Here is a 13,386-nt window from a genome sequence, read left to right on the forward strand (position 1 = left end):
ATACACAGATTTGAGTTATTTCAATATAAATGTTTATCACACTTCTACAACTCTATGACAGCATTGTTCTTTTACAGTGTAAAAATAATTTTACACACAAACTGTACAAAGTACAAAACATATCAGACAAGTTTGCTTTAGATTTTTACACCCTTTGCCTTTTTTATCTGTTAATTACGTAAGTACAGCTGCATGAAATGACCTCAGCTGCCATCATTTGAGGACCCTGTGGAGTCTACTCAATACACCATTGTTTCTAGATATTTGTAAATCATGGAAACAGTATGCTTCAGCTCATGATCTTATTGCAAACACTGATTTATACTGAAAATAGCACAAATGTTGGCAGTGTACACATAGCATACCGATCATCCCTATCTCAGTAAACATCAGAACTACAGTATATAATAATTCTTCAGATAACGGTTTGCAACTTTATTACTGTGATTGAACATGCAAACTCCAGACAGGGGCCCCTGTCCAGAGCTGATTTAGGGCAGAGTGCTCTGAAGTGCTAATAAACACGCTACCATACCACTCCACGTCTATAGTTCTTGTAAATTTTAGTCAGCTGCCTGACTTGCAAAAAGTCCCCAAAACCAAAAGATAAAATCTGAAAAAAAAAACATTCCATTATTGCAAAGATGTTTCCTCCCCGTTACAGATGCATCATCATCCATAATCTCTCTGATTTTAAGGGAAAAAATATTTTAACGTTTAAAGCTATAAATAATTTTAGCTCCTTAGTTTTAATTTACAAAGAAAAATGACTCGCTTCAGATTCTCCATCGTGTTCAGTACAGCTGTGAAACTGAGATGACAAAATGCCACTCACTATAGCAATTATTAAAAGCACTTCACTCAGAAACAAAGGGAAAAAGGTCCTCAAACAATATTTAAGAAACTGTCTCACGCAGATGAATTTGTTGACTGTAATTGTGGGGACAGGTAGGTATGGACTATTTAAGGCCATCCTGAAAAAACTGCCCCTTTATTAATTACCCCCCGAAGGTTACTGCAGTTCAGTGATTGCTCGGCTGTAGCCAACCACATTACGTACTGTCATTTCTTCTCATACTTGAGCTCCGAAATGTGGTGGGTGTGGTGGGTACTTTTTTTAAGCAACAGTAAGGTAAGAAAGGGAAAAGAACAGGGTGCCTCTCAGCTTTCCATTGTGGCCCCAGAATTCTCCAGGTGCTTGGACTTCTTTTCACCCTGCTGCTCTGGGGTGGACAGGTGTTCCAGCTCATATTGCCCGTTTTGAGCCATCGGCCGCACCTCTGAGGACCGCGGCCCCCTCTTGTGCTCCAGAATCGCCTGCATCTGCTGGCCGGCGTACTCAGGCTTGATGGTGAGAGGCCCCTCCGGCACTTCTATGCCCAGGATATCAGACACCATGTAAGGCCTGAGCCAGCCCACCAGGGGGGTACTGCCCGGCGTGTAGTGAGTCTGTCTGTGGTAGAACAGGAGTCCGTCCACCTGGGGAAGCCATCACACATTAGCACAAAGCAGCTGAGAAAAACCGAACAGCTCCAAAACCCTGAAAGCTATGAGAATGAAGTGTTCGTGCCAATGTCCGGTTCAAGCACAGATTTCCCTAAGCAACGATCCAAGACAAGGCAATGGAAAATGGTCATAAAATAGTAGAAGGATTAAATTATGAACCTTATGTAAAGTATGGAAACAGCCTTTAAAGGGGAACTACGGTCCTAATTTCTCAGATGGGTTATTAAATCTTGGTAAAAAAATAAATTAATTGACTTTTACAAATGTCAAATTAAGCACAAAACTGTGAGCTTTGTGAAAGTACTGTAAGTGAACATATCGTCGCAAACCCCTGGTGTCGCCACAGGTGAACACAAGAGTTACCAAGAATTGCAGAGGGATGTGGCCCCTTCCTGCTCACCAGACACTGTCATGACTGATGTAGTGGAATGTACGAGAGAGTAAGTACAGGCTGTGTCGCAGATATTTAAAAAAAAAATATGTTCCAATGTGATCAGCATGCAGCATTAACAAGATTTTACTGGATTAAAAACGATGTATTCACAAGCCTGGTTGTTTACAATCTAATAGGACCGCTTCACCTCAGTGGATGTCCTGTTACCTCGTTCTGAATCGCAGAACATGGTGCTAAGCAGATCCACAAATTGTGTCTATTTCGTGATGTAAACTAAGTTCTACAAGTTACTGTGTACATTTTACTTTAATTGTGGTTTGAAAAGCACTTATCAATGCTGATTCTTTCTAGCCCCAGAATATAAAAGTAGTAGTGCAGTCCCCATTAAAGGCTGTGTGGTATGTTTAAGTTGAGAGCTAATTCTTCTCTCTTAAGAGTATTCATGGCTTTCACCACAATCAGATCTGGCTGGGGAACTAAAATCAAATGGCCTTCCCGTTATTCCTATTACATTTTTCTGGAATGAAAGAACATTCTACATAATATGATACTACACCCTTTTCCAGAACATGGCTCATAGAGAAACCAAGACAGTGATCAATTGTAGATGTCAAAGTGTGTGTGTGTGGGCTGGAAGAAACTTACAGGGTAAAATTTCCAAAACTTTTCCAATTTAAGTCCCACAAGTTTCAATTTTAACAGGATATGAGAGCAATGGCATGTATAAACCACCCAGCAAAATTAACCTCACACTGGCTGACCCATATTTGTGTTTCTCTGAACATTTTACTGGAATCTAGTTGAAGTGAATTTAAATGAAAATGTATGATTAAGAATATAGAAGTGTGTTACGAAATGAAACTCTAAAAGTAGCCTTACTTTGAAAGCATATTCCTTGGCCAGGGCTTGCTGGATTGGCTCCACTGTACACGAGACACACTGCAGACTAACAAATCGGAACTGTGGAGAAAATCATCACACAAATTATTGCACTTTCCCCTGAAATCCATCAAATCCAGTTCATTGTATGACAAGTTCGGAAAATGTGACAACACTTAGTTCAAATGGCCCTCAAAATGATTCCAGCATTCAAAAGTGTTTTTGCCATTTACATTGTAAACAAATCAAAACGTTTAATTCTTCACTCAGTGACAGAATGATTAAAACACAGTCCAATATAGCTGCTTGATATTGCCAAGCCCTGTGGTAAGGTTAAAATACAAACTTTGCAAACTCTAAAAACGTCATTATACAATTACAGATTCAGGCAGGAGTATATACTGTATACTCAGACTTCCTAAAGAACAGGTGGTATGAAACACTAACACTTCACCAGGTAGGTATGTGCCAACGATGAGATCAGGACTGTTGGCAAGATGATCTAAATGTGGGAAACATGACAGGCTGAGCCTCACCTATGATCCAGGCGCCGCGAGTTCGGGGCACAGTCACTAGCCGACTGTGATTAGGATGCCCAAGTCCAGCAAGATAAGCTGGTTCAGAGTGGGGCGGGATTCGTCAACCCTTGTGGCTCCCTGGACACTTGTCAGTGAGGGACACCCCTACCCTCCTGTTGGCTCTCTCTCGCATCAGAAGGCACACTCGTCTCCATTTGGTGGTTTGAACCAAATCTTTGAGCTGACGTTGCCATTAAATGCGACCGAGAATACTGCAATTGGCACGTCGCTCCACCTGCCGTTGGGGGTGGGGTGGGGGGAGGAGAACAAAGTACTGTAGCCAATTCATAGAAGTTGATTTTTTGGAGGCATGGGAAATTTGGCCAGAACACAGGACTTTTCGAGAAACACCCCGGGGTTTTTAATGATCACAGAGAGTCATGACTTCGGTTTTACATCTCATCCGAAGGACGGCGCTTGTTTATGGTATAGTGTCCCCATCACTATACTGGGGCATTAAGACCCACATAGACCGCAGGGTGAGCGCCCCCTGCTGGCCCCAATAACACCTCTTCCAGCAGCAGCCTTAGTTTTTCCCAGGAGTCTCCCATCCAGGTACTGACCAGGCTCACACCTGCTGAGCTTCAGTGGGCTGCAGTTGTGAGTTGCAGGGCGATATGGCTGCTGGCGTACCCTCCTGTTGGCACTGACTCTCTGGTATGGGGCTGTGGGCACGGAGGAGCGCTTAGAGACGAGTGGCTCGGAGGTGAGCGGGTTGCAGGAGTCTGCCTCCACTTCCTCGCTCTCCCTGGTGTGAGGCTCAGGGAAGGAGGGGGTTCTTGGCCATAAGACGAGATGCAAAACGTCACTACTGGCGAATCCGAAACTGGGTGAGTGTAATTTAAAAAATGGCAAGTATAAATTTGAAAAGAATAAATAAATGAGGGCGTTCAAAGAAATGGTGCTTACTGGATTTCGCTTCGTGATATCCGTCAGGTTTTCGGTTTCCTGGACCTTAGACTGCAGCCAGAAGAACCGGAATTCAGTCTGGATGTAAAGCAATAAACGGAAAAGAAAAGGAATTTCTCCAATACATTGAACATGCCAATGCAAACAATAGCTAATGATTTCTGAACTTAGCCAGTTCTCGAGAATTTGAGTTTAGCACATGATAACATTTTTCCTGAACACTTAGCACTAGTGCTGCAATGAACACTGCCTCCCCTTGTTCTGAAGTTTGTAATAGCTATTAGTGTTCTGAAAAATAATAAAAGCTCTAATATTCACTGCACCTCATTCACAGTAGCTTAAGCCCGTCACTTCCTGACTCTACCCTTTCTTACTTCATCAGCTCCTATGAGCATATCTCAGGGAAAGAGTTCCCAGTCCCAGACCTTAGAGCTTTAATACAGCAGTTTTGTTTTAGTCTCTTTAAATCATTAAAAGCTTAAGGTCACTGAGATAGGATGCAATCTGGGCAAACTTTGGTGGAATTTAACATTCCTCTCAAGTGAAGAACCATTTCAAACTGCAGGAAACGTAGAAGACCTGCTGGGCTTCCTGAAGTGGAGGTTCACCACTTTAGTACTCACGCAATAAGCATTTCTCATTTCCATCTGCTGAAATGTTCTCTACGATCACATTCAAAACCATTCAATTAAATATCTTTTGTATAGCAGTCAAAGCAAATGGACAAGCAATTCAATCTATTCAGTCAGGGGCAGTCAGGGGCAGTCAGGGGCAGTCAGGGGCAGTCAAATGGCTTGAGCCACAGCAAGTCTCTGCTGAAGCTACTCCTGACAAAGGTGCTGGAGTGGAAAGGAGGGACAAGCGGAATACAGCTGTGGGAGTGGGAATTTCTTGTGGGGTTGCCTCGATCTTCCGCTCAGAAACAGATGTGAAGTATTACATGACCCCGAGGATATATCCTCCTCCAGATGGTGATTTAATCCACAGTGGCAGATCCATGACAATCCATACCTGACAGTCATACACAGGATGACCTCTCCAGCACATGACATCCAAAATGTAGAACGTCCTGTCCACCTCGCTGAAAATGCAGTCAAGGATAGTATAATCTAAACAAATCAGAGACAAGCAAAACATAAATCGTGGGATAAAGACAAGTGCGACACGAAATTGAAGGCCTTTTCAATAAGATCAACAAATTATTTCGTAAAAAATTAAACGTGCAGAGGACTTTAAGGTGTTCAAGTGTGAAGATCTCTAGGACAATTTTGACAAACTAAGACCTATGCAAATGTAACAAGACTAAACCACAATCAGTGGGTAACAGTAATATTCTTCTCTCATCTACCACTTCCATACTGGTAGCTTTGAGAAAAATAAAAGAAAACTCCTTGTAACAGCTGCAGAATCCTGCTGAAGCTCCAGTACCTTTTCCTACAGTTGAGTACTGCCTGTTGCCTCCTGGTAACAAAGATGGAAATCGATTTACACAGTAACCACTTTTTGTATAAGCTGCAGTTGACCCCTGAAATACAGATTGTGAACAAGTCAACAACAGCAGTATGTCACAGATATTGTATTTCACTGAAAATGGGAACTACAGACAATCAAAAATGAATGTGAGAAACAATAAATACAAAGCCCTTTAAAACAATGAAGTTAGTCTACGGGACGTTTTGAAGCCATAAATAAAAGCAATAAAAGACTCAAAATCAGTTAGTTCAATGTTCACACAATTTGTTTCTGCTTTTCTAAATCAGACCGAGATCAAGATTTTTCAGCCACAAGATTAAAAAGGACTTTCTCAGCTTATAGCAGGACACATTCTACGATCCATACATTTTCAACTACAGTAGAAGAGACTGAACTGTGAAGACACAAGAATTTCCCTAAACACTCTACACTTTGAAAGACCAGAGCATGAGAATCATATTCCAATCGTGTTTTAAGTATTTTAATAACTCAAACTTAATTTTATATAAAGGTAAAGACGCTCTTATCACCTGGGAAGCCAAAAAGGGTTTCGAACTCAGAACCCACAAAGTAAATGTAGAGGTATATCCCCTTGGCTTAAGTGTTTTTAGTGCTAACCTTGCCTATACCAGTAATGTTAATTTCAGTTGACATTGATTAACAATGGCTACTGAATCATACTGTCACAAACAATTCTGAAGCAGATCATTATTAAGCAATTATCATTATCAATTACTGAGCTAATTTTACAAATCCACCAAACTTGACAAGTCCCTAAAGTAAAAGTAAAAGAATATGTTCAGGTGGGTAGCTGCGTCAGCAGGCGTAGGCTGCAAAGGAACAAGTAACAGGTTTATTCCATGCTGAAAAGAGAAGAAAGAAAACAACATTTCTGCCATGGAGCTTTCTATAGGAGTCACTGAAATGTTGTGTTTTCTTTCTTCTCTTTTCAGTATGGAATAAACCTATTACTTGTTCCTTTGCAATACAAGAATATGTTCATTTAAATTATTCCAAGAAGATGGAGCTAATTTGCCTGCTATCAATATCACTAGTCCCTCTACCCACCCCTGATAAAACCACCTTAATGCTGAATTCCTCTTGTGAATATAAAATAAAGTGCAATTAAACGGCTTCTTACCTTGGAGGCTACCACAAGAGATCTCTTTCCAACAGGACAAACCACCATTAGCCATTCAGTGGCCAAGTCTGAAGGGATGTCTACCAACCACTCTGACAGCATGAGCTGAGGAAAAGGAAATGAAGACAATAATAACAGATAGTCCTATGTATTACATTACTAAACTGTAGTTATGAACACTAAGTAAAATTAGAATGTATTTATATATGCATGTGAAATTGAAATATAAATATTAAATCAAAGTGAAATAACAGAATTGGATCATTATTTTTTTTTGGGTTACTGCTGCTCCCTCTCGTGGCCAAAAGGAAGAATTTTAAAGGAAAAAATACACTAATCAAATTCTCTCGTCCCATACCGTTTAATAATTAAGAAAAACATCCTCTCTCCCAAATTGATATAATACTAACAAAGCTTCTAAAAAAATCACCGAATGCATGGTTCCTCAACTGCCAGAACTTTTGGTAAAAATAATCCTGATCTGATCTCTAAAATTGTATTTTTTTTTTTTGCTTTTTTAAAATGGTCTTATCCAACACCAGGAAATACAACATATACATTACATCACAAATTCAAATACAATTCCCTATGTTATTATACAAAATGTATGAGCTTTACATTTGACCTGAGATGACCAGGTTTACAGTTGGCAGCGAAGCTTGAGTTCACCTAATCCTGGATCAGTGCAATTGTGCTGCAGGACATGTCAAGACACTGACCTGATTGGCGTAGTGCCTGGGCAACTTCCTCTTCTCCTCTGTCTCCATGCTTTCTACCTCAGTCTCCCCCTCCTGCTTCTCGCCCTCCGGCTCATCATCGCTGTCCGCTCCTGTCCAGTCTCCCTCTGCCAGGCGACGGGCATGGTTCACGTAATTCAGCCTCTTCCTGCAAACCACCGAGGAAACGTGCAGAGGGTAAGTATCGACAGCTCCAGAGAACATTCATGAGAATGTGACAAAGAGAACGCTAATTCAAATTATTAATCACTATACAAACAATATTATTTATATAAGTATACATATGGATTATTATAATCGACCTCCAATGTGTGGTAGAGTAAAGAAGCCTATTGTAAGATGAGGATTATTAGGAGGCTGATTAAGTTCAGGAAACTGGGGTTCACCCCCCTACTCTTTTCGAGAAATGCCCTGGGATTTTTAATGACCGCACAGTCAGGACCTCGGTTTTATGTCTCATTTGAAGGATGGCTCCTTTTTTTTTTACAATATAGTGTCGCCAAAACAATACTGGGGCATTAGGGCCGCGGGTGAGCACCCCCTACTGGTTCCACTAACACCTCTTCCAGCAGGAAATATAACTTTACCAGGAGGTCTTCTAGTCAGGCCTGGCCAGGTTCACACCTGCTTATCTACAGAGGGCTGCCAGCTGCGATTTGTAGGAAAATACACCTCCGGGCAATTGAGATGAGAAACAGGGAAGCAATTTGGAGAAGCCCTGTAACCTGCAGGTCTATGAGAGCTGGACAGAAGTCAGAACACCCGGTGAAAACTCCCATGAATGTGGGGAGAGCATCCAAACTCCACACAGGCAGATGCCCAATGAAGTCAAATGATGCCCTGGGGCTGGGAAGAAACAGCCAAGAGCACCACACACCACACACTGCACCCCTCCTAAACTGCAGTAATGATTCTGACGTTATCAGTCAGCTCTCCGGCATGGAGACTCAATAAGACTGGTACAAAGAAGCAGCTGTTTTTCTCTATAAGTGCCACACAACACTTCACGCAGCAAAACCTTGAGAAAAGAAGACATTCATACTTTTCCCCTCCATGACAAAGTTATCCTATGGTGAACATGTCCAATTTCAAACTTAAATTAAAGTTTGTTACAATTAAATTAATATTTGCATTATTTGACAAATGTTGAAAGTACAACAACAGGTCTAGTGGTGCACTGGAAGTGGCGTCGCATCTACTGTACTGCGCTGCAGTAGGAGACTTCACATGCAGCTGGAGGGTTAGGGAAACTTCCCTTTGGTCCTGGGAACAATCTGGCTGAAGACGCATGCTGAAGTGCTGACCTGTACCTACTGTAGGTCGTCACTCACGTTTTCTGCAGCTCCAGAAACCTGCGGCGTCTCTCGCTCTGCTCCAGCACGCTGTACTTGCTCTTGTACTGGGCCAGTCGCGGGTGGGGCGCTGCCGTACTGTTGGGGTCCTGAGACACCGAAAAACTGGCACTCAAAGCCTGAGTAAGGTCATCCATAATGCTCCTGAAAATTATATAGAATAAGTGTCTGTTAATTATATAATATATACCTCCAGACATTAAAAAATGCAATACTACTAGTTCCAATTCTCGATTGTTGTGTTTAAAGCTTCCCATTATATATGTAAATAGGAAAAAACACCTTTTCACAGACCTTTAAATGATCTGTGCTGTTAACAACGATGAAACTGTCAAGACACGGGGATCTCAAAGCACAATTGCAGTGGAAGGAAATGATCAGCTAACTGATATCACCGCCCCACGATCTGTCCGCAAATTTTTCGATGCACGTACGTTACCTTAAGATCTTTTTAGATATCTACAAAGCCGGAAAACAAACCATAACTGTTTACCTATTCAAAAAGTCTGGAAACCGAGACACTACTGCTTACTGTCGACGGCTAAAGACGTCATCAGAAGGGGACGCTCAGGCCGAGCTCGCGACACTTTTCTCCCAGAGACGGCAGCACTGAGTCTGCGCAAGACAATGGCGTCCTATCGACAAAGCCGGAGTGCAGCATGTACTGTATCAGGAAATGTGATTAAAACAGATTTGGGGTCAGAAATGTATGTTTTACTGTATACGTTTTTTTTAAATAAAACAGTCATCTAACAGTAAACTCAATATATATATATGCAATTCCAAACAATGTAGTCTTGGAAAGAAATTGCGGTCCGATTTGCAACATTAACATTTCTCATAATATTGGAGTCCTTTTTCTCGGACGTGGCAAGAAATTGTGCGCTCATTCTCTTGTGTAACTTGCAGATATTTCCTTTGTGTGTCTCGCAATAGTACACAGTACATACCTTTTGTCTATACCATTTCACACTTACAATTGGGGATATTTAGTCAGATCACGCGAAAATGTCGTTTCACAGCAACATTATTACTGATTTATTATTATTTTCATTAGCAGGCATTTTAGTTGTTAATAATAATAATAATAATAATAATAATAATAATAATAATAATAATAATAGCTTACACTTATATCGTGTTTTTCTGGCCACCCCACTCAAAGCGCTTTACAGGTAATGGGGATCCCCTCCACCATCACCAGTGTGCAGCCCCACCTGGATGATGTGATGGCAGCCATAGTGCGCCAGAACGCTCCCCACACATCAGCTATTATTGGGAGGAGAGCAGAGTGATGAAGCCAGTTCAGAGATGGGGATTATTAGGAGGTCATGATTGGTAACGGGCACTCCGGCTGTGCTGACCCCTGCGAAATCCCAGCATTTCTGGTAGTGGGAGACTGCGTTCGCGCTCTCCCCTGATGTGCTTGGTCCAATATCAAATACGGAAGAGTTACGACACCACGAATTACGTGGTTGCGATAGGATCCCAGTTTGAAAGGAGTCGATGACACTGCTAGTTCTCTGTTTCTTTTAGTTATAGGTCCGGAGAAGCATTTCAAGCTAGTTCCACTACTCCTTCCGGACAGTCAGGACAAAAGGACAGTGAGTCTTTTTGCTGTAGTTTGCATTATTTAGGATAATTATCGAGGTTAGCCTTTATTTGGTCATGGGGGGCCTCGGTACTGTATGCTAATTCTAAAGACAGTTTCACCTGTTTTCTGATTGCTAGGTTCTGTACCAGTGCAGAAACGTCAAATAGTGAATGGCTGTACCTCTATTGTATCCGTGCTCAATGAATGAAATCAGTAATAAATTAATATATGTATAGTTATACGGGGAAAAAAGATTGGTAAAGGCCAATGGGACATTTGGCCAGGACACCAGGGTAATACCCCTACTCCTTTCGAGAAAGTCAGGACCTCGGGTTTATGTATCGTCCGAAGGATGGCGTCTTTTAATTTTCCCGTCACTATACTGGGGCATTTGGACTTACACAGACCGCAGGGTGAGCACCCCCCTACGGGGGAGGTCTCGCATCCAGGTACTGACCAGGCTCACACCTGCATCACCACCTGTATCACAACACTTGTCGGGTTAAACCGAAGAGTGCAGTGGATACTTTTAAATTGTATATCCCGAAATATTTTACTTATATTATTCGTCTACATTAAATCCAGACATTCACAATAGTTTCTGTATGGAAATGTATAAATGCTTTGAGAAGCCTCCTTTAAAGGCGCTATATAAAATAAGGTTATTATTGAATACAATTAATTTTCTGTTGAAATTAAAAGTTTACGTCTCTAACTAGGTGGCGCTGTCAGGGGAATAAAGACTAGATCCTGTTGCAAATACTCTTCTTGTCAGTCACCGCTCCTCAGTTGTTTTGAATTAGCGTAGTACCTATTGAAAGCAGCGTGGCTTGGTGAAGCGAAATTTGTACAGATTGTTTTGTGCACAATTGATGCAGCCTCAGCGCTGACCTGTGTACGTTTTCTGCGAACACTTAATATATAACACTTTCCCAGATATTCCCATTTTTTATTTATACTATGGTTTTGCTAACTGCATTTTTTGTAGATGTAGCGTGGACACCTTTCTACAGGAGCAGATGTTCAGCTCCGGACCCGACCATGACCTCCTAATAATCCCCCTCTATGAACTGGCTTCATTACTCTGCTCTCCTCTCCACTGAGAGCTGGTGTGTGGGGAGCATTCTAGCGCACTATGGCTGCCGTCGCATCATCCAGGTGGGGCTGCACACTGGTGGTGGTGGAGGGGATCCCCATTACCTGTACAGCACTTTGAGTGCTTTAAAAGCACCCAAAAGTGCTATATACGTGTAAGGAATTATTATTATTATTTATCTACCTTCTAGTGCCATTTTCAGCACTTAAATGTGTCATGAAAAGGCATTATACTGACCGTAGTGTTTCTGTCATTCAGTTACAGTATATTTTGCATATAATAAAATATCTAAATTGAAATTGTGTTTTATGTGTAATATTCCTAATCGTGTGATTATGTCCTTGTAATTACAATTTCCGAAAGCATTTCATAAAAATATTTGCATTTCAGGGAAAACACAAGCACATGAACCGCATCATTCGGGAGTTACGCACTCATCACCAGATGGCGCTGCTGGGCGGAATGAGAGTCCGATGCAGTTTCATGCACACTTCTTCGTCACCCGCTTTGCGCGATTGATGTTATTAGAGAGCTGTAAGGAGGAGGCCTGCTTTCTATATCGAACCTTTGTCAGTTTATATAGGGGCACTGTATTGTCACATAAGGGTATGTACCCTATCTGAGGCATTTAATCTAACCTCAAAATGTATGAACACACAGAGGTTGACATACAAAAAACTTTTTTCTGTGCTTATCTTTCTATTTCTAGAATCTGGTAAAAACCGGGATTGCTAATGTTATACTAGGAAGAACATAGTATACTAACAGCATATTGGATTTATACTTTATAGATGTTATCCATGTACATAATTCAGTAATGTAGCTTGCTGAACATATTTTGTCCATATATTTTTCTGTGTAAGACCTCCCAGATTTATAGGGTAAGCAATCAGTTTATTGGCCATATACAATTTCGTGTATTAGGAATTTGTCTTTTTGCATACGCCAAGTTGGTCTCCATGAGTACAAAGGGCCTTGCTCAGGGGCCCAACAGAGTAGGATTTCTCTGCCAGCGATGGGATACGAACTGGCAACCTTCCAGCCACAGGCGCAGATCCTGAGCCACAGAGCCACCTCTGCTGACCACAAGCCTGCTCCACCCCCAGTTGACACGTAATACTGCCCGTTAGGATTCCAATTCTTTTGTTATTAAGATGTCTCTATTTTGCACTTCCACCTGTCCATTTTTTAATGCTTCTTCCAATTCAGTGTTGCCGGGAGCTGCAGCCTTTCTCTGCAAGCAACAGGCACAAGGCAGGGTATAGCCCAGATGGGAGGCCGGTCTGTCACAGGGCTTATACGCAAACAACAGGGCCAGTTTTGGTATAAGCCAATTAACATGCCAGTTTGTTTTTGGACTGGGGAGGAAACCGGAGCATCCTGAGAAAACAAGCACACCGGGGAAGAACAAAAAAATTAAATACAGAAAGCGCCAGAATTGCACCCTGGAGCCCAGCACTACAAGGCAGTAATGCTAACCACTGCACCACTGTGCCGCCCGTTCTGCATGTATCACAGTGATTGGATTTGTTAATGAGGAACAGAGATGTAGCAAATTCTTTCTATAAGTCATAGTTAGATGTGTAGGCTAAAGCACATTAGCTCAATTATCTTCTCATGTACTACAAAGCATTCAGGAAGAGGCCAGAATATTCTCGTTCTAAAGTGCTGATGGGTCCATGAGATTATAAAACTGAGAAAGGTCATTTATCATAAACCTGCAGATA

At 41.7% G+C, this 13,386-nt stretch overlaps 1 protein-coding gene and 1 long non-coding RNA gene across 4 annotated transcripts; one reads left to right on the forward strand and one right to left on the reverse strand.

Moving 5' to 3' along the window:
* Nucleotides 1–15: 15 nt before the first annotated feature.
* On the reverse strand, nt 16–9,551 carry snupn (snurportin 1). Of its 3 annotated transcripts, none has more exons than XM_006629077.3 (9): nt 9,463–9,551; nt 8,949–9,113; nt 7,600–7,765; nt 6,881–6,985; nt 5,695–5,791; nt 5,278–5,375; nt 4,267–4,344; nt 2,780–2,860; nt 16–1,479 (listed from the first exon to the last, which is right to left on the reverse strand). In XM_006629077.3, exons 2-9 carry the CDS (start codon nt 9,104–9,106, stop codon nt 1,162–1,164), a joined length of 1,101 nt encoding a protein of 366 aa, XP_006629140.2. In that variant the 5' UTR covers nt 9,107–9,113; nt 9,463–9,551; the 3' UTR covers nt 16–1,161. The 3 variants fall into 3 exon arrangements, with proteins under 3 accessions (XP_006629140.2, XP_015198878.2, XP_015198877.2); XM_015343392.2 differs by having other exon boundaries at nt 9,409–9,532; XM_015343391.2 differs by lacking the exon at nt 9,463–9,551 and adding an exon at nt 9,264–9,400.
* A 22-nt stretch (nt 9,552–9,573) lies between these two features.
* On the forward strand, nt 9,574–11,891 carry LOC138239250 (uncharacterized). The gene is made up of 3 exons (XR_011189736.1): nt 9,574–9,676; nt 10,506–10,573; nt 11,552–11,891. It is a non-coding gene; the product is annotated as an uncharacterized lncRNA (long non-coding RNA).
* Nucleotides 11,892–13,386: the final 1,495 nt, after the last annotated feature.

This window comes from Lepisosteus oculatus, chromosome 5 (assembly GCF_040954835.1).
Source record: "Lepisosteus oculatus isolate fLepOcu1 chromosome 5, fLepOcu1.hap2, whole genome shotgun sequence".
NCBI classification, from domain to species: domain Eukaryota; kingdom Metazoa; phylum Chordata; class Actinopteri; order Semionotiformes; family Lepisosteidae; genus Lepisosteus; species Lepisosteus oculatus.